General features: G+C 39.9%; 1 protein-coding gene, 1 non-coding gene and 1 pseudogene across 3 annotated transcripts in view; 2 read left to right on the top strand and 1 right to left on the bottom strand.

Annotated features, from left to right (window-relative positions):
• LOC144661584 (uncharacterized) overlaps window positions 1-10,705 on the top strand; it is a 42,833-nt gene extending 32,128 nt beyond the window's left edge. The window contains exons 7-15 of the mRNA XM_078522389.1: window positions 60-249; window positions 627-3,930; window positions 4,053-4,556; window positions 5,225-5,442; window positions 5,889-6,043; window positions 6,527-6,989; window positions 8,120-8,166; window positions 8,448-8,738; window positions 9,503-10,705. Coding sequence (XP_078378515.1) covers window positions 60-249; window positions 627-3,930; window positions 4,053-4,556; window positions 5,225-5,442; window positions 5,889-6,043; window positions 6,527-6,989; window positions 8,120-8,166; window positions 8,448-8,707 — 5,141 coding nt within the window. The 3' untranslated portion in view covers window positions 8,708-8,738; window positions 9,503-10,705. The remainder of the gene's footprint in view (window positions 1-59; window positions 250-626; window positions 3,931-4,052; window positions 4,557-5,224; window positions 5,443-5,888; window positions 6,044-6,526; window positions 6,990-8,119; window positions 8,167-8,447; window positions 8,739-9,502) is intronic.
• A 106-nt stretch (window positions 10,706-10,811) lies between these two features.
• Trnal-cag (transfer RNA leucine (anticodon CAG)) lies at window positions 10,812-10,895 on the bottom strand. Its single transcript has one exon. It is a non-coding gene; the product is annotated as a tRNA-Leu (tRNA).
• Window positions 10,896-13,113: 2,218 nt separating this feature from the next.
• LOC144661500 (arylsulfatase B-like) lies at window positions 13,114-23,787 on the top strand (annotated as a pseudogene). The gene is made up of 7 exons (XR_013572295.1): window positions 13,114-13,418; window positions 14,549-14,635; window positions 14,950-15,166; window positions 18,582-18,795; window positions 18,957-19,177; window positions 21,092-21,413; window positions 22,516-23,787. The product of XR_013572295.1 is annotated as an arylsulfatase B-like (transcript).
• The last annotated feature ends 786 nt before the right edge of the window (window positions 23,788-24,573 follow it).

Genomic DNA, 24,573 nt, shown 5'->3' with positions numbered 1-24,573 from the left:
CAATCGCAATTTATAAAATAAAATACTGCATTATTTAAGAATGTTTTTGGTTTTGACAGGTTTAGATCTCGAGAGTGGTGTTGAATACAAGGTTATGGTAAGGGCCATGAACGGCGCTGGGCTTAAAGCGGATGCTTTCTCCGATGGATTCACAGTCGATTTCACCCCTCCGATAGAAGGCAAAGTATGGGTTGGTGCTGAGAACATGCATGTTACCTACCAGTCAGATTCTACTAAAGTGGTTGTCAGGTAACGCACCATTTAGAAATATTATAATGCAAACAAAAAACGATAAAAGTGCTTTCAACCCACAATTTGTAGAGTTACTTGTTATTAGAGGTAACAACGACCTAGATCGTTTAACTCTTAGACCCCTATATTCTCTTAGCTATTTCATTTCTAGCTTTCTGATTGATTGACAAACTCGGGTTATTAACAAATAACCAGAGTTTCACCAAATAACATCAACAGTGATTTATCTCTCCATTCGTGTAGCTATATATTGACGGATGTTTTTGAACTCACTTCAGTGACCTTGATCGTCTCTAAGCTCATTATTCTTGATCAGCTGCTGGACCGGTAGACAAAGCTTTTAATAACCTTTTCTTCACAATTGTTTGTTACAGCTGGACTCCTTTCACTGACGACGAAAGTTGCATATTAAACTATGAAGTTTGTCTGAGTTCTGTTCTCCAAAAGTGCACAGTCACCACCTTTATTGATGTAGGATTGAACACAAGCTACATGTTCGATGACCTTCACCTTACTCACGGCAGGACGTACTACGCTATCGTACGAGGTACCAATGGAATTGGCTTGTCATCAGAGGCAAAAAGTGATGGCGTCTTGATCGATTTGACGTTACCTACTCCAAAAAATGATGGATACTTCTGGGATTCAACAGCACCCTGCAGAAGCAATCAAACAATGTCCAAAGATAATGAAAGTAATTCTTTCATCAAGTTTAGATGTACTGAAGAACACCTGACGTCCAGCTGGAAAAAATTTGAGGACGAGGAGAGTGGAATAGTGAAGTATTACTGGTGTGTTGGAACAGCAAAAGCTTTATGTGACGTCGTTTCTATTCGGTCGGTGGGAATGAAAACAAAAGGCGTTGCGATTGTCAACAGACTTCGCTCGGGAACGAAACTATTCTCTACTGTGTATGCCGTCAATGGAGCGAAGCTTAGAAGGCCAATAATATCAGATCCATGTGTAGTCATTACCATAGCACCGACCCTTGACAAAGTAATAGATATTTCAAGCTTTAACACAAGCAATTTCACAGACGTCGATTGGACGGCCACCACTCAAAGTTTGTCACTGAGGTGGAATATCACTGGAAGTTATCCCGACGAAGCTTCATGCTTGCGTTTTCAGGTAGCAATCACAAAACTATCCTCCAACCGTTCTGTGCCACGAATTCTCCAGGAAATTTCTTGGAATGGCGAGCCGCTTAAGCAGCCCTTCATGGACGTGCCGTCATGGCTCCGCAACGTAACAATAAGAAGTATAACTTTCCATCCGTGGGAACGTTACCGTGGCATAGTAAGGGTGTGGAATCAGGGTGATATCTACAACGAGGCTTCCAGCGATGGACTGAAAATTGAACCAAGTCCTCCACCAACTCGATGTCTTGAAAACCATGACAAAGCTGCCGAAAATGAACACATGCGTTGGTGGCCGAACCTGAGGATTCCGCCTGTCAACCAAAGTGCGTTAGACACTGATATCACCTATATCTCTTCTCCAGCGGAGTTAGAACTCATTGTCAGAAGTGATACAAACGTAACACACAACAAAACAAATTTCATTCTCGAGCAGAATATTTTTAGTTCTATGGCCCAATTTAAAATCATTGTCAAGAAAGTGACAAGTGCTAAAAATGATATAAATACCACATTCCAGTCCAAAACAATGAAAGTAATCCCCGGTTTCGCTAACTCAAGGGGTCCATGCTGTTCCAAACAGTCTTTCAATGCAACAACGGCCTTCAGCGACACACACCTCAAGCCAACCTTGCCAACCGAAGACTTTGGTGTTTCCCTTGTACTTTTACCAAATGATGATGTAGCCATTGGATGTAAAGGTAAAGTGGTGCTACAGTCACTGAAAAATCGAACTGAAAGCAAATCAGTTACACTGAATAACCACTCCAATTCTAATGCAAGAGTTAGAATAGCTTTATATCAAAACAAAACAGGTTTCCTTGGGAATGATAAGGTTTACCTCTACGAGCGTGTTGCGAGCGACACTGGCGATACAGTATTAGGCAAGAGCATCGTAATTGGTAAATGCAAAAACGTTTCAACGTCGCATTGCTCTGAAAATGAAACATGGGCAAATAGCCTTGGAGAGACGTTCGCCCTCAATGAGCACGCAATTGCAGTAACCGGAACAAACTCAACCACCAATAGCAGTGTTGTCGGCGTTTTTCGAGAGAATTTTGGGAAGTGGACGTTTACTCAGGCCATTGGAGAAGTGAACGATGCAAATTTTGGACATTCAATATCTTTGAATAAGCGTAATTTGGCGATAGCTGCTGGACACGGAAAGAATTGCTGTGTCTTTATATACTCAATATCGACCTTGGCTATGCGTAAGACGATTTGTCTTGCTGAGTCTGTAAACCGAGTGGCACCTCTGTCAATACACCTTACCGAGACTGATGCTCTTGTTGTATTGTCTAAGACATCAAGATTACTTAAAGTGTTCCAGTTTAACACCACGTCAAACTCGTACCATGAGGTGTGCGAGTACAACGCTTGGCGGGATTATGCTAAATTGAGTGGAAATCTTGATGTAAACACCCGAGAGGAAGGAATCATTGTTGCTCTTGGCATACAAACACTAGACGGCGCCGAAGGGGTCCAATTGCTTGGCTTCCAGGGAATTTATTCTAATAACCCTTATCAAGGAGAAGGATCTAAGGAATGTGTCAATCTGGGATCGTTGCTTGCCAGAGAAAGTGGATTACGAGTTGATGGCATGGGGACTCGAACATCTGTGTCCTTCAAGGGTGACACTATCCTATTCGGAATACCAGGCGTCCGTACGTGGCCTACCAGTGATCAATGGGCAAGCACGGGAAGAGTTTTCATGGCAACATATTGTCCATTGAACCACTTCCGTACAAGTATTTCTGGTTTACAGAGCTTGCGTCCAATATCTTGTGAACCTTGTGAACAGGGAAGAAAATCATTTGGAGGCTTTGTGGAAAGTTGTACAGTGTGCGCAGGGAAAATTTGCCTCTCACCTCATATTAATTATCCTAGTTTCAAATCAGGAATTTGTGATGACACGTCCTGTGTTTCAACCAAACGTTTGAGTAACACAACAAATGGAGTCAATCTTCACTTAAAGGATGGATCGTTTTTCGTTGCTGGGTCTGAGCACGTTTACACTGTGGAACTATTTGAAACCACCCGGGCTGGTGTTTCAAGGAGCTCGTTTTCAGATTCGTTTGTGATCGACTCAACCGCTCCTGTGCCTGGAGTAGTGTACGATGGACTTGGCAATGATCAGAACAAAAACTGTTCCGAAAACTCAACATTTGGTGAAAACAGCCAGTGTTCTACTCGTGATCTTCATGATTCGGACGTAAATTTTACCAACAACACGCAAGCGATCAATGCCAGATGGATTGATTTCCTGGACAATGAAAGCGGCATTGTAGAGTATTTTTGGTGTGTGGGCAGGAAGCCAATGACAGATGACATCCGGGTGTGCGAAAGCACCGGAATGAGGCCTAATGGAAGTCACTATGGATTTCGTTTGAAGCATGGAGATTCCTATTACGTCACAGTGATTGCCTGCAATGGAGCTCGCATGTGTTCAGCTGCTCACAGTGATGGCGTTACCATAGATACCACACCACCTGTCATGAAATATGTCAGGGATGGGGTCATGGGACCAGATATGGACTATCAGGTAGGAAAAACGAAAGTCCAATATAATATCCCAATAGTATATGTCTGTTTAAGTCCAGCTAAACTCAAATTGATAGTCTTCCAGACACTAACACGTAAATTTTTTTTTTATGTTTATTATAGGTTTTTCTTGATATAATTTTCGCCTACTTCTATGCGCGTGATCTAGAAAGTGGAGTAACGTCGTACGAGGTAGCGTGGGGGACAGGTCCCGGTTTAGTCGACGTCAAAGATTTTGAAGAAGTTATTAATATCACCGTATGGCGTGCCAAACTTAAAGACGGCGCTCTCGAAGTCGGTAAGAAATATTACGCAACCGTTCGAGCAACAAACGGGGCTGGTTTGCTGTCGGATTGGCTTTCCTCCAACGGAATTGTGGTCGGGAAATCCGAATATGTCTTTGATAATTCAACAAAAGCATCGTTTTTCTTTGATACTGTAAATGTGAACGACAATGGAACGCGTAAGGATGGAGGCGTCGGGCAAACATTCGGGACATTGACTGTACCTGAAGGAGCTGTTGAAGAGGAAGTGAAGTTGCGTTGTTACAGCTTGGATGAAAAAACGCTAAACGGAAATAAAACTGAAGAGGGTCCTGTCAGTAATCCGAGCAAGACAAAACCAAAGGTACGTAGGGATATCACCCTTCTGGCTTGAAAGAACAGTTAGCTTATGTTGGTGTAGAAGATTTGGATAACTGTCTCATTAATTAGAAAGCTAAATTTTGAATAATACCCTTACATGATCCCGTTACTTTCTTGCATTTGGCTTCTCAATGATTCTGTTTGCCCCCGGTTTGTTCCTTTTTTACCCCCCCCCCCTCACTTTCTTATCTTAATAGTGACCAAAATGTAATTTCTTCTCTCCGTGTCAATAAAACGGTCAAGAATGCAAATCATGATAATGGAGTAAAACAAATGTTCGCCGACAGAAAACTGCCCTTATAGTATTACAACTTTTCCAACTAGTTCTACAGGAAATGTATGGTCGACCAATAAGAAACTAGTTATGCTGACCTCAGGGGTTATACCTAAAGGCTTAAGGTGTTATTCCAACAATAATCAGATGAAAAGGTTTTCTGTCCCCGATCTGTCTTTTACTGCTGTATCCAATAAGTGATAAGTCGCTGCATCCTTTATCAGCGCGCTTTTATTTGCATATACGATGAATAGTTATATATATTAGTAATTACCTCCCAATACTTTGGTCTGAATTGTATTCTCGTACGGTGTCATTATTGGTTTGAAATTATGTTGTTTTATTGTTGTACGATTTTACGATTCTAATCTTGACAGCAATTCATGCTTGGAAACTACAGTTTCCAGATCAAAGCTTTGGATCCAAAGAACGACACAGTGCAAGAAGGATTTCAGTTTGTTAAGCCAATCAAACTCTCCATGTTCTATGACGTCGATAACTTGGTTAAAGCCAACAAAAAGCACGTCAATAATGAAGTCACCAAGGAAGATATAGACCCTGTACTTTATTTGTGGGATCCGGAAAACAAAACCTGGTAAATGTCTTTATATTTGCTGCTTTTACTTGATATGAGCTCTAGATTAGGAGATCATAACACGGAACAAGCAACAATGATTCTCCGTCTGTGAAAATCCTCTTAAAAAAATAGGTTATTATAAAGTTTCCGATAACAATCGCGATTTTGTATAGAAATTTATTAATAGGTAACTCAACCTCGTGAGTCATTCATAGGAATAAAAATGGCGGACACATGCGAAGATTCTTCTTTGTAGGGTTCTTACAACTTTTTCAGCGATAGTTTCAGTAGCAGCTCAGATTTAACGATTTTTGCAGAAGACCTGCAAAACAAAGGATCGAATGTGCCTTCTTTTTCTATAAAAACTCAACTTGTGAAAACGCACTGGAGTACCATTTTAAAAGCACCAATAAACATCAAGATGAAAGGTTATATTTCAATGCTTGTTTGTTTTTTTCTTCCAGGTTTGACGCGGCCCTTACTTGTCCAGAACCTTGGAGTCACGTGAACCGCTCCATTAAACTTCTGGAACTTAACGTTTGTCATTTGACTCAATTCGCGTTCTTTTTCTCGTTCTCTGCGCAGAATGGCTTGATTCTGTTCGATAAGAATCGCTCAAGTAAGTATTTAACGAACTGGCCAATTTTGTATTTGTCATTTTCATGAAAGTACATATTTATTGTTGGAGTAGTGCTTTATAACGTCTTTCTGATAAAGTGAATCGTATGACGTATTTTTCTTAAGCACATAAAGGAAGGTAATTCGATACTCATTTCTCAAGCTACAATTACAAAGATTATAAGGCATTACTTTTCGAAGAACAAAATTTCACGGGCAAGGTATCCATGATTTGGAACAAGAGGGGCTAAAGATATTCATACCTCACGAAATCAAACTGACAGTGTTACTTCTTTTTGCGATTTCGCTTAAATTCCTTTTATTTCAGGGCAATCATCTGCAAAAAATCACCGAAATTTCCTTTTTTTCTACGATATCTTTGTGTTCTTTGATCCTCACATCAAAAGTTATTCCTCTGTTCTTTGTTAGAAAAAGACCAAAAATTAAGTAAACGGAGTCCTTACCTTTTATTCGATTTTGATAGTTTATGATTCAAATGGGGACATCCAAGTCTTGCGCGTGGAGCAAGTTACCAAACTGGAGATTTGTGTTCGAAGATCCAAGGGTTCACAAGGTAACATTACAGTGCCATGGTCGCTGTATCAAAATGATTCATCGAACAGCCTGGACCTGATACAGCCAACATCCGGGAAGGTATTCATGACAGATGGCCAATGGAATGACTCTTTCATTTTAAATGTCAACAATGAGATGGAGACGCCTGAAATCGTGATCTGGATTGTACTAAAAAATCCCACGGGTGGGGCTCTGCTAGCCTCTCGTGACCAAACCACCGCACAGATCTTGATTGCATCTAACTTGAGGGCCCAGCACGGCAAAGATATTTCAAGATGGACTTCAGTTGTAATCGGTTCGTGTGTGGCTGGTGTAATCGTACTTCTGGTGGTTTCCTGGGGCATCTGCAGATGTAGAAAGAAGAGTTTACGGTAGGTCCGATCTCAACTCGTAAATGTTTCGCCATCTACAAGTTACAGGTATCATTAAAGGGGAAATGACAGTCGTCTTCTCGGGTTAAGATAAACGATTGACATTTCAGGCTATTTTAACGACGACATTCTTAAGGTACTAGAAATTCATTCGTGAAAGATAACCGCAAGTTTTAACATAGTTAGGCACTATAATTACAGTCTTACATTTGCAATACTTGCGGATATAGAGCAATGTTCGATTGAGTCTCGAAAGTAATCCGGAAATACTTTGGTTTTGCTTAACTACGCTTTATGATTGGTTTTAAGCTACTTTCTCTTAAATGGAAGTAAAACAAAAACCAATCATGACTCACTTGCACAGGTCTTCCCGCACTTCGCGGCCGCTACATGTTTTTGTCTCGAGTTTGGATTGTCTCACTGAGTTTTCTTTGTTCTTTATGATTGGCCAGAGTGATTACTTTGGTTTTGGTTTTACGACACTTAACTCATTGTTAAACAAAAACCGCTCTTATAGAAATGACCAATCACGATTGACATTTAATTTTATATTCTCGAATCTTAAGGGTTCCTTTTTTGCTATACCAATTTGCTGTAAGAAAGGTTTCTTAACGTCTTTTTAGACACCAAACCTCCTATTGAAGAGTCCTTCAACAGTTTCAAGTCACGTGACCAGAAACGAAAAAAAAAAAAAAACATTTTAAATTCAGTGCCAACACATGCATAAAGAACCTCCATATGCTTAATTCTTTGTATGGTTTTTATGGAATCTGTATTATTATAAACGTTATGGGGTAGTGAACACCCGTACTTTCAGACTTTCCTTCAATGGCGTTCCATTTTTACATGTAAACGGTAATTTCATACGTAGGAGAAGGCTACGACGGTTTGGGTATGCCACTAGTTACGCGCTGGCAATATCAATTTTTTAACGTTAATGTGACGCAAAACTAAACTGAAAATTCACATTTAGCGTTACCAAGCGTTTCAAAATGACTTGCCACCAAAAACCATCTTCAGCAACTCCTTAGCAACTGCTTTAGATCTATAGCTAAGAAGGACCCCCTTAACACCAAAGCAAAAAATTACAAGCAAAAAAACTTGACTATGTTTTTGATTGTTATTTTCAGGACAATCGCCGTAGCACAACGGCCTGAAGAAACAGAGTTGCCTAACCGTAAGTGTAGTGTTACTTGTTTTAATCTGAAAACAGCAAATTGTTATAATACACTTTTAGCCCCAAAATGACTTTGAAGAGGGGTTTCATTTTACCGCTTTAATTTTAACCCCGTTTTATGATACTTATATACCTGCCATTAGGCTCTTAATTCCGAATAGATTGAGGAAAGTCATGTGTAAAAATGGACGCTGAGAGTGCAAAGGGAGTTGATTTTTGTGTCACAAAAGCTAAAGAAGTCTCAAAAACTTACTAACAACCCGTCCTGTTTCTTTAACCAGTGAAAATCGCCACAGGAACGGAAGACGATGATGGGCGTCAGACCACGGGCAATTCGCACTCTACACATAGCAGTGACAACCAAATGGAGACAAGTTTCTCTACGCTCAAATCGGAACCTAAAATGGCTGCAGCAAACCCACTGTATGACTCGACGTATAGTCTTACAGGCCTGCCTGGCTGCAGTAGTGCTAAAGAAATTTCAAAACCACTGTATGAATCTTCTTTCAGTGGAAAAGAAGAACTAGGAAAAGTAAATTAAGGTGCAAAAGTCGACGAATATGGATTTAGAGGTAGGTGGATTGTAGCCTTTACATTTTTATATTTCGTGCAAATTCGAAAACGGGTTTGAGGAAACTCAAAAACTTTGTGGTGTATGAAGCAATGCACTTTTGAATTCTCTCAGACTTTGGTTTTTCTGTCCACAAGGCGAAACCATAAAACACCGGGTATGAACTGAATGCTTTCGCTTATTATCATACCCCGGGGGCCCACCTGCCACCATCAAAAAAATAGCTGTTTATAAGCCTCCCAGATACAAGTCACCCCGCCCACTCCAACTTTTCAATAAATTTTTCAATTTCTATTTTCCATAATTTTTTACTTTGACGTTACTAACATTCTCGCAGAATATTGTACAATTTCAAAGATTGTAATGCTAGAAAACCGCGCCGGGAATGGGGGGGGGGGGGGGGGGCTTATTCTTTTCGAGACCTTTTCAGGGTTGAGGGCTTATTTCACATCATAAATCAGTTAGGGTACATAAAAAATATTTTCACACAAAACTAACAATAAAAAGTTATTGTATTGTACGATCTCGTTTTCTTGTTCAAATGATTGTCATGATCTACTATCTAGGGACGGGGAGGGAGCTTATTTAAAATAAAATTCCAGGCGGGGGGGGGGGGGGGTTATTATAGAAGAGGGCCTTTACAGTGCTTTTACGGTAATACGACGAAGAAAAATGAAAAAGAAACTGCGAGTGCTGTGGTTACCTCTCCTCCCTGTGCGCGTGCTTACTGCGTACAACAACATTTTTTTTTCTTTTTCTCACCAGGAATTATGCGCCTAAACGGCCAAGGCTTATCTTAGCTGTTAAATACAAAGTTGAAGACTAACTTAGTATCAAGACCTCAAGGGAGTAGGTTGATCAACTATATGTATACCAATGGTTTAAGAAGATTTAGTCTTTAGAGGGTCTGGATGTGGAGGCATAATTTGCAGCTGTTAGTATAAGTTTTCTGTGCGTCATATACATGTATAAGTCATGTCAATCATGTCACTTGTGAAGCCAAGGCAAAATTTGTGACTTAGCCTTTTCCAGTCGCCAGTAAAGGATATTGAAGTCAAGGCATGATTTGTCGGTGAAAATGTTGGATCAGTCAACTGTCAGTTTGATTGCTGGCTGCTTGTCACATAAACTGCATCCAGACTCTGTTTTAGGCTAGGCTAGTCTGTGTATTGTTCAAGCCCAGTGTAGGGCGGAGTTGGTAATGATTCAAGAACTACTAGTACACTGCAAAGTAGATCCATGAGTTTTTACATATATATATGTGAATCCAGCAAGTCGTGAATAAAGAGGCCTAACAACACCGACATATATAGCTGTTCGAGTGGTAACACTTAAGTCAATAATATTAGGCATTGGTTTTCTAGTTAAATGGCTCATAAACGCTTTTCTTACGCAAAGAAAAAAAAAACTTATTTAGAGGCTGCAAGTTACCCATGAGTACTCAGTAGGTTTTCTTGCTGACTTTGTATACAACATTTATAATAATCGAGTAGAGATGGTCAAAATATTGAGGCACTTTTTGAAGTGCGGCAACTGCCACAGAACCAGTTACAATTATCTCAATGTTCAGAATAAGGTTTACGCGAGAACTGGGAAGTTGGAAAGACAGCTTCGACTGATTCCCGTTGAGTTTCATCCGAATAATCCAAAACCTTGCATTTGTGTTGACTTGACGTAACTTTTATCGCGATCCAACAGCTCTCGAAATTCCGCACAAAAACTGACATTTGGGTACTTTGTGAATAAATATATAATCCTGCTTTAAACTAAATCAGTATAAAATTCCTCACGGGGACTGAAGTAATATATATAGGAGGAAGTTTTTACTTAATATGTTCATTAAGTATAAATAAGCATATATATTTTTTCTATGTGTAGTCGATTTCGCTTAACATGTATGTTAACTTTTTCCAGCTATTTTTGTAACCTTTAGTACATTGTTTGAATAAAAACTTTTGCCGGAATTTATGTTTGTTCATTGTAGTCGCGGATTTTCTCTCTTCCCTCTGTAATTCGGTAAAGCTGTTATTTTGCCAGGAAGTTGCATGAGTTTACAAAAACACTGTGGGCGTATTGTCAGTAGTGGGATTCGAACCCACGCCTACACGAATAGACTGCGACCTGAACGCAGCGCCTTAGACCGCTCGGCCATCCTGACAGCTGCATGCTAACATAATACATGTAGTTAGTGGATGCTACTAAGGATAATGTCGGTTAGAAACGTTCACACGCCTACTATTTTTCAGTTATTCCAATCCATTTAACCAATCAGTAGGTGGTAAACGGACATTGTATCTACGCTCCCCTCTCAATGGACCTAGACCGCACCTAGGCAAGTGCGAATTTTATGAGTACCATAATTGAACTAATAAACGCCCACTCTCAAATAAACGCCTGGTATCAAATAAATGCCCCCTCTAAGGTAGTCAAGATTGTATTAGACGCCCCTTTCTAATAAACGCCCGTCTTATAGACGCCCCCTCCAAATATCGCCTCAAAAACCAAGGCAACGCTCCATAGAGTAAAGTCACGCAATTTATCTAGTTTCTTGCTTGACTCGGACATCGAAGAGGCCACCGATGCCAACGTTGTTGACAATGAAGACATCGATATCGAACTATGAACGACATCTCCAGGCATTAGCGCAGAATAGATTAGTCTCCTACTCACAAACTTTCTTTTCTATCTTACTCGGCGAGCAAACTTCGCGTTTGTGAAATAAACGCCTCATATCTTACGCCCCTCCTCGGACCCCTAAAATTTAATAGACGCCCCGGGCGTTTATTAGATCATTTACGGTACTTCGCGCTAGTTTTAACTTAGCTTGCTTGCAGGTATCTGCTATTTCCTGCTGCTAGGAGACGTCTGCCCAAAGGCTAGTTGCAACTTGATATATAATAAAGAGAGAAAAAAGTTTCACATTTTTTGCAATTTATAACCATCACTTCTGAAGGTGTGTACTGTAACACACGAACTCGTCAAGCAAATTACAGTAGAACCCCGATATAACGATCCTCGATATAACGATATCCCCGATATAACGATGAATATTCCATGTCCCGGCAAAAGTTACAGTAAAATGTATGGGAAAGTACCCCGATATAACGATCTTCGATATAACGATATTCCCGATATAACGATGAGAATTTAGCGGACCGAACGTAAAATTTTTCCCAATATAACAATATTATCAGTACTCAGTCACGTTTTAAGCAAAACACTGAATTTAACGCAATAACCTTTAACCTGACAGTAATCGAGTAATCTCTAACGTTTGTGTCACAGCTTTGTACGATTATCAGTACGAAAATAATACTGTGTTATAAGCCTCTTTATCAAATTTATCCTCGTTATCCTCCTTGCAATTCAATAGTTCTCTTTGTTTCAGTATCTTTGACTAGGTTTACTCCGATTAAACGGTATTTTTGGTTATTTTACGGTCATATCGTTATATCGGGAGTTTCGATATAACGATTCCTCGATATAACGATATAATTTTACTGCTCCCTTGTAGAATTTAGCATGAAAGGTTTGAGAGAGTTAGGGCCTGTTTACAAGCAGGCGGGTAACCCAGGCACATAGGGTTACCCTAGCGCTCCCACATTTCTTCTTTTTTTTCATCGACGTGTTTACAAGGCGCTAGGGTTACCCTAGCGCCTAGGGTAACCCTAACTGAGTGCTAGGGTTACCCTAGCTGCTAGGGCAACCCTAGCGCCTTGTAAACGCTCTGCTAGGGATAACTCGCCTACCCGGGACAACTTTATTTTGGCTCCAAAAAGATAAATATGTTTAAAAATACCGACAAAAACAGCGAATAGTGACCAAGAAACATCGTGTTCATTCACAATTTGTCGTATTTTTGCACTGGAACGGAATTATTTTCGAATAACAGTTTCTAACGACAAAATTTTACAAGGTTATAACTGAAGCGTTACCGGTGTATGAGAGTGACGGGGATGCTCGTCGTCTCGCTTAGGGGTATAAATTTCAGACTTTGGGTCTCGCTTAGGGTGTTCTGGGGAAAATGCAAGAAAATGGCAATATTTTAGCCATCAGGGTCTCGTTTAGGGTTGCGCACGAAGAAATATACAAATATAAGTTCTTTTTCTCAGAATTTTGGTATCTTTTAGGGGTCTAAAATAGCATGAGACACGCCCAGATTGGTCTCTTTTAGGAGTTCTTTTCAAAATTTCCGACGAGCATCCCCGTCCCTTTAATATGGGACTCCCCCCGGGGTAACCCTAGCACCTAGGGTTACCCTACCTGCTTGTAAACAGGCCCTTACTCTGTGATTAGATGGTAACAAAACTAGCGTGATAGTGTGTCAGGATAGTGTGACTTGTTGGAGACTGGTTACCAGTCACGCTATAAGTAATCACCGACATCCCGAACATGGCAGCCTCAAACAATCTTCGTGTACTACTGTCTCTAGTGTGCAGTTTAATCGCGCTGTTTTGTGGTGTTGTCAGCGCAGGCAGAGGAGCTTCACCACCTCACATATTGCTTTTAGTAGCGGACGATCTCGGCTGGAGTGATGTTGGATTTCAAGGCTCAAAAATCCAAACTCCAAACATTGACAAACTGGCTTCAGAAGGTGTCGTGCTTGACAACTATTACGTTCAACCAGTTTGTTCTCCAACAAGAAGTGCTTTGCTGACGGGATTATACCCGATCCATACTGGTGAGTTTGTCATTACACAAATTTACAACTGCAGGTTGTGTTATAACGCCTGCAGTGATTACGAATACTACAGGGGCAACAGGGGGTGTGGGAACCTCATGCACGCATGCTTTGTTATCCAGATTATGTTAGCCCTTCGTGACCATTGTCTTTGTTTTTCTTTGGAGATTTTCCAATTTTACACACCCTGAATGTTAAAAATGAGATATATTTAAGTTAGAGAAAAGAGAGGTTAATTTGTAGGCTTCTTTAGGGATTACAACTCAGATTCGTGTCGGTAGCTAGACTGTGTTTACGAGAAATTATACTCCACATACGAGGTCATCATCGCATTTACAATATCTACCTGTATTGCTAGGCATTTATAGTGACTGCCTATAGCAACAATATTTACACCGAAGGCCTATTTATATTAGCTATACATTCCAAGGATGTTTAGTAAACAAATCAGCACATAATTTTAATTCTGAAAATGTGGAGACATAAGCCCGGGGGGGTACTCCCATATGTGGCCTATATAGGTATGTGCCGCCCGATAGGGTATGGTTTTTGAGGTTCTCGGTCCTTAAATAGGGTATCATTTTTGCTCCTTTTGGCAATGTGTTCCCGGTGTGATCCTTAGATAGGGTACCTAAATTCTATTAGCTAAAATAAACGCCCAGCTAAACGAAACATTTTCTGTTCAGGTATTAGAAAAGCGATTTTATAAAGATTTGTGTCTTGCCGTGCGCGGTTAGCCGTTATTTGGGTCGCACGGAACGCTTCTCCTCCCTTTAAATAGGGTGTCATTTTTCGGTTTTGGGCCTTAAAAAGGGTATCAATTTTCGCTTTCTTTATCCTTAAATAGGGTCAGGGTTTAATAACCTTGGCGGCACACCCCTATCCAAAATTTATGCGAGTACCCCTCCCCCCCCCCCCCGGGGACATAAGAAACTGCCGAGTTCAAAGAAATTATATTGACATTGGTTTTGAAATATACATTATGTATTGGATGTGCATTTACATGCAGGTCAGGTCAGCCGAGTGCTGATACTAAAGAACCTACATTTTAGGCTTAACCAAAGCCTCATAATTAAGAAGTTTGTTTATTTTTTACATTAAGAAGTTTTCATTTCATTGTGGCACTGCAGGAATGCAACATTTGACACCACTTTCAACAAGCCCTTATGGATTGCCGTTCAATTTAACCACTTTACCTCAGAACCTCAAAGAATCAGGTACTTTAATTACTGTGACAAGGTTTACTTTAGTGAATTAACCCTGCAAGGGGGAGCACATCCCCTATATTATAATACTTCAGGATGTGGGTGAGACCTTGGTTTAGCACCAAAAAATACCCATGTGATTATTCAAACTCAAAGCATTACCTCAACTCTTCTCCAACTCTCATCCTCCCCCTTTTTCCCCCTGTACATTCATTTACGTTAATTTTTTGACAAATTTCCTGAAAATTATTTAGCACCCCTTGTGAAACATGATCATCGCTCTTGCATGCATTAAGTGCCATTTATTATCTTTTTGTAATTTGAAGGTTATGCAACTCACATGATTGGTAAATGGCATCTGGGCTATAACATGTGAGACTATACACCTACGTATCGTGGGTTTGATACTTTTTATGGCTTTCATAATGGAATTGAAGACCACTTCACTCGAAGATACTGAATATATTGGATTTCCGAGACAACAAGGAACTGTGACCAATGAGAGATCTGGATGGAAAATTTGCTACATTTGCTTATGCAGAGGTGAATACTGAAATAACCTGATATTTGTCCATGTCTGTTCTGAGAAGCAAACAATTTTCTGAGAGCAAAGTTTAAGAAAAACTGTGAGCTTCTAGGAACAGATAATGTCCAGGGACAATTATTTTTCTTATCTATACAAGTAATGTATATATTTTTGAAGCCAAGTGGAGATTGTTGTGATTATTATCTTTCATATATTTTTACATATCAAGTTCACCCTTCTTTGGGGGGATCGAGGCGTTTTTCTGCAAAAGATATTACTGTATTTATTCAATTAAATGCCGCCCTTGAATAAATGCGGCATTTGAGAGCAGAAATATCAACAAACGCTGCCCTTGAATAAATGCAGCAACATGATGCGGCGTTTATTCGTATTATAAACTCTAAAAGTAAATGCAGTAACTATCAAGTTTGAGAAAGCCTAAAATGAATATTTTTCTTGTTGGTAACAAATACAATGTTTTAAGATATTGAAAATGACTTTTTAGACAAGTACATGTTCCCCTTTATAAAGTTCAAATGTTCAGTTACCATGCTGTGTTTGCACGAAATAAATATATTTTAAATAAATGCCGCCCTCGTATAAACGCCGCCCTCAAATATTCGAATTAATACGGTATTTGTAATTTGCACATGGGCATATAATTATATTATTTGAATATATAAATGCAACCTTTTGACATATTTGAGCCTAAAATTTGACAAGCATAGTGTTAAAGGCAGTTGGATATGAATGTTTAGTTGCTTCTCTTTGCCATTAAATTTTCTTGGGGTTCAAGCATTTTTCCTGGTTTTGTCCTTAGTTATTTTGGAAAAAGCAAAAACATACCTTAAGTCAACGTAAGGTGGTTATGTGCTTGTCCTTCAGGCAGCTGTAACTGACCTATTCCAAGGGGAGTATTATTATGCAATCAGTATAAGTGAAAGATTACATGCAGCTTTATGTACATAACCCTCAGCACGCATTACATGACTGTGAGGGTTTTTCTTATTATACTTGTCAGCGCTTAAAATAATTTTCGGACTGTTGTCGGTCATGGCGATCATACCCGGCCAAACGGATTTTTAGCTCAATTACGTCTCATTTCTAAATGGTCAAAAAATTGAAAAGACATTTTAAACTTACTACCAGTCACTAATCATCTTTGCATGGTTTTGGTATAAAAAGACCCGCTATTTGAACAGTTGGTTTCTTAATGTCCTTGAAAGATGTGATAGTGACAGGTAAATAAACTGGTGCAAAATTCAAACATCTCCCACATTGTTTCCCTTGAATCAAATGCATGGATGCCAGAACTTTGAATGCTCTTCCAAGCACTTTCTCGAACGTTCTTTTAGTTGACATGAAAAGTCCACATACCTGAGGCAATAGTGTCCAGGCCCGTAACCAAAAGACACGTGGAACGCCTGGAGGTTTAAAATTGTTCACGGACGAAAAAGCGAGGTTTTCGTGGCTGTTTTGGGGAAAAGCTTTTTCAAAATCATCATCATTGTTATTTTTGTTTGTGAGGATAGTAAAGAGCTGCTTTGCCGCTTATATGGAGCAATTTTTCAGTTTATGTGCAAAAAAGCCCAGAAGATGCGTAGGATGCAAAGTGAGCGATTTATGTGGACCCGCACGGCCGCACCACCGCATCCTGTCAGATGCTCTGTAATATTGCATGCAATGGTCTCGTAGATAAGCCGCATCCAAGATTTTGAGCAATAAATTTTGGCAAAAGAGTGCGGCTTATACACCCAGGGAGGGGGGGTACTCCGGCTTGTAAATGACGGGGATGATCGAATGGAGGCAAAAGTCAGGACCCAAAAAAATCCCTCAGTCTTCCGACATTACCCAAAAAAATCCCTGAACCAAAAATAACCCCCCCAAAAATCCCTTGTCAAATTACCCCTAAATTGCCAGGAGGTGCAATAACATAACACAAAGAACGCTTGTTTTGTTTATTCATCATACCATAAGGCACTTTAGTTCGTTTTTAATACCCAAAAAAATCCCCTATCTAAATCAAGATACCCGAAAAAATACTTGCCAAATTTTCCAACCCAAAAAAATCCCGGAATCAAAAATTTCAAACCCAAAAAAATCCTTCGATCATCCCCGTCATTAACAACCCGGAGTACCCCCCCTGGGCTTATACACAAGTTTTTACGGTAATATTGACATGACCGGAACTACATGGGTCAATAACTAGGGAAAAGAGATCCATTGTGTTTTACTGAATAGGAATGACATTTATACTATGTGTACTTCGGAACAGGAATAAAGGTGGCACATGGAGAGTTTTCTCTGATATATCTATCACACTCCATGAAATAAAAATGCAACAGAGTTATCAAAAGACTTATTCTTTATAATTTTGTGCGAATCCCTTTTTTTTCCAATTTTGACCTTGTAAACTCAAGGTGCAGTTTGTGTTGCTTTATCTGCGAATGTTTATGCATAGGCATACTGGCACCTTCGGACCTGGGAGGTGGGGGGGGGGGTGGGGGTTTGACAGGCATTGAAAGCCAAATAAAGAGGCATTTAAAACTAATGGATTAGACAACATATATTGAAATAGTTGTGTACAAAACTTGCTTGCTTGCTTAAAGGCAAGATGTCAATGCACTGTATCCTTTTTCTTCTGAAATTTTCTGTTGATCCACTCTAGTTCAGCAAAAATTTAAGTATTTTTGGAGCCAATTTACATTGTTTCTGTGTCATTTTGAAAGTTATGCAAAAGTGTATGTAACATTCAGGGGTAAATGGATTAAAACATTTGAGTCAAAAGCATTAACTTCATCACATTTGTAACAACTTTGTTTCGAGTTCTCACACTGGATCCACACTCAAGCTATTCAAAAGCCCCTTGTTGCAGGTTGCTTTCACCATTTTCTTACTCACTTCAGTTTCACTGAATGAAACTGAGGTGCCACGCAAAATTTGCAAGAACTGAAAGCAGATAAATGAGAAATTTAGACCTTTGAACCACAAAGTTTGGTATTTTTCCAATACTTTTTCTGTTGATGCAAATCGTTTAGAGATGTATTTTGCTGAATTATTTTCTATTTTTTTCTCAAGGCTTGTTGCCTGAATTCCAACCATTTTGCCCAAAACATTTTGGTGTTGCGGGAGCTGCAGCACCACTTGTTTCCCCGCATCGTAGGCCTATGGGTTAACGGCCATAGAATTGGTATAAAGATTAGATTGGTATAAAGATGTTAAAATGACCGGCAAACCGAAACTTTGTCCGGACAAATTGTCATCTTGATCTTGAATATAATTAGCAGTGAAAAATTCTTTGAAATGACTGAGCAAAAAGGCTGTGGTTATTAAACTTTTGATTCTAAATAATTTACCTTCAAGGGCATTCAAACAACTGGGGCATGGAAATTAAACAACCTGACACTTTCATCATAATTTTCTTTTTTGTAGCGAGCAGAGGAAATCATCAAGTCAGACAACTCTTCAAATCCCTTATTCTTGTATATTATGGCATTCCAAAATGTCCATATTCCGGTGCAAGCCCCCCAGAAATATATAGACAAATACAGTTTCATTAAGGACAAAACCGCAGAACTTATACTGGTATGGTGGACATTATGGGCGAGGCCATTGGCAACATCACAGAGGCTATGAAGAATGCTGGGTATGGAAATTGCTTTGTTGCTGTTAATATGAAATTTAACGTGATGATTTGTGATTATTTGTATGGTCAATCTTGTGTTTTGATGAAGTTGGTCAAACAATTAATACTGTGCATATAAAACAGTGTTTAATTAACTGTCAAATCGTTTTAATTTTTCGCAGATTGTGGGAGGACACCCTAACTATTTTCACAACAGGTAATGGGGGATGGCATAACCATGGTGGATTTAACTGGCCACTCCATGGAGAGAAGACTACTTTATGGGAGGGAGGGGTTAGAGGAGTCAGTTTTGTTCATGGGAACATGCTTGGTAGAACAGAAGTCAAATGTGAAGGATTGTTGCATGTTAAAGACTGGTATCCAACATTGGTAAACCTTGCAGGTATGGTAGGTTTTTTCTTGGATTTGAACTTTTTTTCACCATAGCCTCCATTCAGTAATGAGGGTTCATTCCATTTAGTCAATAAAGTTAATTGCTACATATTTTCAATGATTGTTTTCAAAATCAGTGCTTTTGTTTGGATTGGTTTGTTCTTTAATAGAGCTCATTAGTGTATACTCAAACAGTGGACAGTGTTTTTGGTGCGCGCTGATTGGCTACTCAAACTTCATATCCTTTGCTATAGCTATTCACCTTTGAGCAATTTGTGCAAGAAAATTGTGATCAATGACAGGAATAAACTTGTCAAAAATAATCCTTTTGGGCTATATTATCTGCTGTTTTAGTACATACTAAAACAACTACAGTGTTTGTGGCTTGTGGTGGATATTTACCTCGCCGCTTTGCGGCTCGGTAAATATACACCACTGACAAGCCACCTACATTTCGGTGAAAAGCTGTTAATTATTGTTTTTGATATCGGAGCTAAATTAACTGTGCCAATCATTTCACCCACATGTCTTGTTTCTACAGTACATTGTTTGCCCCCACCCCACCCTCCAAGGTGGGGTAGGGGCAAAAAATTTTCGGTTGGGTTTTTTGAAACCCTTACCCTAGTTTAGCCCATGGTAAGCTGCATTTTGCGACCCTTACTAGACTACATGTAGATGGTCAAAGTCCCAAGGCTACATAAACTTCGTATTCTGCAGAAATTCTATCACTATTGTAGTCAGTTCCTTTTAAAGTCGTCAGTTGTACGTAGTTTGTTTTGGTTTAACATAACACTCCACAAGATATATCATTAAATTCCAGTATAAATTTAAACTGCCGTGGTAGATACTTATTCTACATCCAGGGTCATGTTCAATATTTGCTCGGAACTGTCCCTGACAAGGAACCATCCAATTATTTCCCAAAATTTACAGCACATGGACCCTTGTAGTACGGCTTTTACGGCCTTGTCTAGCTTGTGAAGCTAGCCAATAGGCTTTGTTGAAGCACGAGCGAGCGGCGAGAAGATCCGGCCGCGTTCAATTTGGCAGTCGGAGGAAATTATTACACCATTATTTCCCAAATTGGAAAGGATGCGTAGTCCTATTACATAATGATACACTTATATTACTGCTACTATAAATACTCACATTTCATTGATGGAAGCAGATCAGTTTTCCCCAAATTGTGTCGAAACGTACAGTGTAGCTAAAGATAGCGAAGCGCTAGCGAAGATTTTTGTCTTGTCTTGCTCAGAGTTTCCCGCCAAAAAGACGCGGCTGCACATAATCCGATTCGTTTCCAGTCTCTTTCATCACTCGCGGCGTAACTCGACGCATAACTCCAAAAAGTCACTTTCGCCTAACTTTCTGAGTAGAATCAGGAAACAGGAAGGAGGGGGGGGTGGGGGGGGGTGCTTTTTTTAAAGAGTTTTTGCTGTTTCCAGTGTGATTTTAATCTATTTAGAAAGAGAGGCCATTGTATTTTTACTCGTGAAATTCGTCGACGTGTTCATATTTGAGTTCCTCCCTGGGGTTTTAGGGAACGTGGCCGTTAAATTTTTGGGAACATGGGAGCAAAAGGAATATATGGCTAACACGGAGACAAAAGCATATTTCAGGGAACACGGGAACACAAGGACAATTTTGTTGGGAACAAGGGAACATGGACCCTACCCCCGGTAGGCCCTCATATTTCTTATAACTGTAGAACTATTATAATCGGTCTTTGTTCTTGAAACAGTCAGGGACTACTGACGATTTAATATGTTGTAGTTGTAAACAGATCGGACTGTCAATTACGTCCGATTTCGCGGTTTTCCCCTTGTATGTTGGAGTATGAATTCCAACTCAATTCCCCCATTGCAGACCATTACTGCATAGTACCAGAACTTGAGTTAATTACCTTGTCTTCTTTTCCAAACAGGTGGTACTCAAGATCAGGCACCAACACCCCTGGATGGTATGAATGTGTGGAATACCATTTCCCTTGGCGAGCCGTCACCAAGGAAAGAGATCCTTCTCAATATCGACGTGCGCCAAAGCGCAGATGTTGATCTGAGCAAGATCTCTGTCTATGGGCATGAAGGGATTGCTTTGAGAGCAGGCGACATGAAACTTCTCATGTATGTAAATAATGCCAGTTGGTATAAACCTCCAGAACAGAACTTGGTGGGAAGTCAAACAACGAAAAAGGCATACCCCATGGAGAAAATAATAAACTGGATTGGCTCGTATCTGCAACTAAGGTACGTTTAGGACCCAATAACGTGTCTTGCAGTGGTTTGCTTGTAAAAGGTCTAGGGGCTGGGCAATCAAATTATTCTTGGGCAACCAAACTAAGTCCTTATAGGCGAAAACGCATTAGTGTGGACGGGGCCTCAAACTCTTCCTGGCCGCGCACGGGCGGAATGGAAATGAGCGCGCGAGGAGAGAAAGGGTTATCTGATACCCTTGCTACTTCTCCCCATCTGCCGGCCATTCGTGACATTCGCTACCAAATAAATTAACATTTTGTCGTGAGAAATGTCTGGAGAAGGAAGGCGTATGTGCATCTTCAGTGTTGGAAGTTTGTTCATTTGTTTGCTTGTTTTTTTTGGTTAGAGCTGAAGCGTGCATTGTTACTTTAAAGGTAGAATTCGTTATATCGGAGCCCGGCCAGGTATCGGAGTTTCGGTTGTATTCGTGATTCTATCTAGTCCTGGTGTTTAGAAAAAGCAAGGTCCGCACTGAATGTTTGTTCGTTATATCGGGCGTTACGTTAGTACAAGGGTTTCAAACTGGTCGCTGATCTGTCTTGCATACCCAGACAAAATTAAAAAAACTGTGGGTTTTTGCGATTTGTCAGTCCTGACTCAGACGATTTAATGGGGCTATGTCACGCAATTTTAGGCAATTTCGGCACTGACCAACAGGTCATAGAGTTAACTAAAATATCACAATAGCGACTTTAAACTGTAGATGAACTAAAAAGAAACACAGAAAGGCCAAAAAGGGGAATGGATGGGCAAAATTCGAGAAGATTAAAATGGATTGCGTTCGGGTAAACTTGAAAACGTCGTCAATTTGTATGAAAGTATCATTTACAATGTTCGAAAATCACCCTTTGTTATGTGGCCGTGATTTTGCCAATAAAAGACTTTTGCTGTGCCAATTTGAAGTTTGGAGCTCTTATTTAACAAAAATAGATAGAATTACCTAAAATACCGTGCCCTAGCCCCTTTAACTACAGCCTCGTACTTTGTGCGGTCGTGGTGGATATTCCGTTTCTGGAACAGCCCCAGCTCTTGTATTATTTGCTAATTGATGGTTGCAAATATTTGAAATTGCTGTCGCCTTTATATTCATCAGGACTCTGAAAATCTTCTGGATGTTGTTCTGTACAACATTACCCCTGACCCAACAGAACACGAAGACCTCAGTGAGAAGCTTCCAGACGTGGTGAAGGCTTTAAAAGAGAGAGTGCAGTACTACATGAAGGGAGTCGTGCCTTCACTTTTCAGGCCGGTTGATCCTAGGGCAATAATAAAAGTAGAACTGGAAGGCATCTGGACTCCCTGGGAGGAATAAAGGCGACTTTGACACATACCGTATTTTCTCAATTAAACGCCCCCGGCGTTTATTTCAAACTTGGCTCCGTGGATCCGGCGTTTATTTGAATGGTGCAGTTTATTGGAGCAAAATGTTTATAAAAGAAGTGTTTTAAATCATTATTTGTGACATGAACGTAATTTGCCATCATACCTAAAGCATATTACACCTCAAATAAATGCCTGGAAGGCTTACTTAATTACAACTCTAGCTCGGAGACCCGGCGTTTATTCGGGGCCCGACGTTTAATCGAGAAAATACGGTACTATTTTTGATTCTATATTAACTGTCTGGAGCACTGAAAAGGGGCCCTAATTGGTTGTAATCTCACTTCTTAGAATAGGCCCTATTTACAGTAGCCGCGCCATGGTGATTTTCATATTACTGTGTTCGAATACAAGGTTTTTACTCCAGAAAAAATGTATGTATAAAAAGATACTTTTTTTATTGAACTTGTTTTTGTTCACGGTGTTTTTTTAATTATCAGTAGATAGTGTGGGGAAAGGTTGACCAAACGTAAAATCTTAGTTCCTCGCCCCCGGGTGAGGGATAGGGCCGTGTCTAAGGGAAGGACACCCCGACAGAAAATCCCTGGACCTCTGGTTGGGGGTTAGGCATGGGGTCAACCACTCCATCCTGTAAAAGCAAGGTGATTACGGAAACCGGAAATTCCAAACTTAAAATACGCCAAAAAATAAAGATATACTTACTATTATAGAGAAAAAAGTAAGAAAAGCATTATTTTTATTTTTTCATAATATAAATTTGATTACAAAAACAATCGCGAAATCAAATTCCCACGAAAAGTAACGACGCGAAATTTAATACCCTGCTAATAAAACCGTTTTTTATTAACTTGATGTCAGTGTGCATGACTATGTCTGTTCATGCTCCTGTTCTCCGAATCATGCATGCGCAACAGAGAGGAGATATTAAATTAAGTATAGGGCTATTCAAATCTCTTGCCAAAGTGAAGTGTGTTATTTGATTCGCATTTCGCTTCATTAAAGAGTATCGTTCAATTTCTTTCAGATGCTAAAATTGTAACTCAACATTATAAGAGAGAAATAAGTGGTTGTTTACCTTAAACCGTCACTAGCCTCTACAATTAAAATTTGCAACTTGCTTCCACGCTATTCAGTCTTTACCGGCACAATATTCAGAACTTAAAGAACAGAACATATCTGAGCTTTTGCTACCATTAACTGTCCCCAGTAGAGCGAGTTTTGTTTCATCTGAAGAATACTTAAAATTGCTCGCCATAAACCTCGTAAATTTGACAAAAACTCTGACTGCTGAAGCAACGTCAATATTCACATTTTACCAAGGAAAAATGCGAGCGAATTGTTCGAATAAAATGTGCATAGATTTGATTAACAATGAACAAAGTCCACGACAAGTGTCCATTTTCGATGCCATTTTAGCGACACTTAGCGACAAAGTTTCTTCATTTTTTCATTAATTTTTTTTTCTTCTTGATAAAAGAAATGCATGTCACTACACAGGATCGATCCCCAGAGCCTCTAGCCTGCTAACATCCCCCTCTCACCGCTACACCACCACATTACTTAGATCTTATAATCAGAGCACAGTTTTTGAAGGCCAAGACTAGACCAGATATACTGGCATCGACCATTACAAAAGCTTGGTTACCATTGATGGCATAGATCGTTAAAAACGACATTGACCTTTAACGAAAGAGAAATAAGCCTCCCCGCGCGAATCGAACGACGGCCGGAACACACTCCAAAGCGACCTGTCCTGTGGAAAGAAAAACATGTTAGACAAGGAATGTCTAAGTCCCCCAACTCGTCGGGT

The sequence above is a fragment of the Oculina patagonica genome, chromosome 1 (genome assembly GCF_052425735.1).
Source record: "Oculina patagonica isolate OP01 chromosome 1, crgOcupat, whole genome shotgun sequence".
Taxonomy (NCBI): Eukaryota; Metazoa; Cnidaria; class Anthozoa; order Scleractinia; family Oculinidae; genus Oculina; species Oculina patagonica.
Note: the sequence above shows the minus strand (reverse complement) of the source record. Positions and strands in the feature narration are given on the sequence as shown.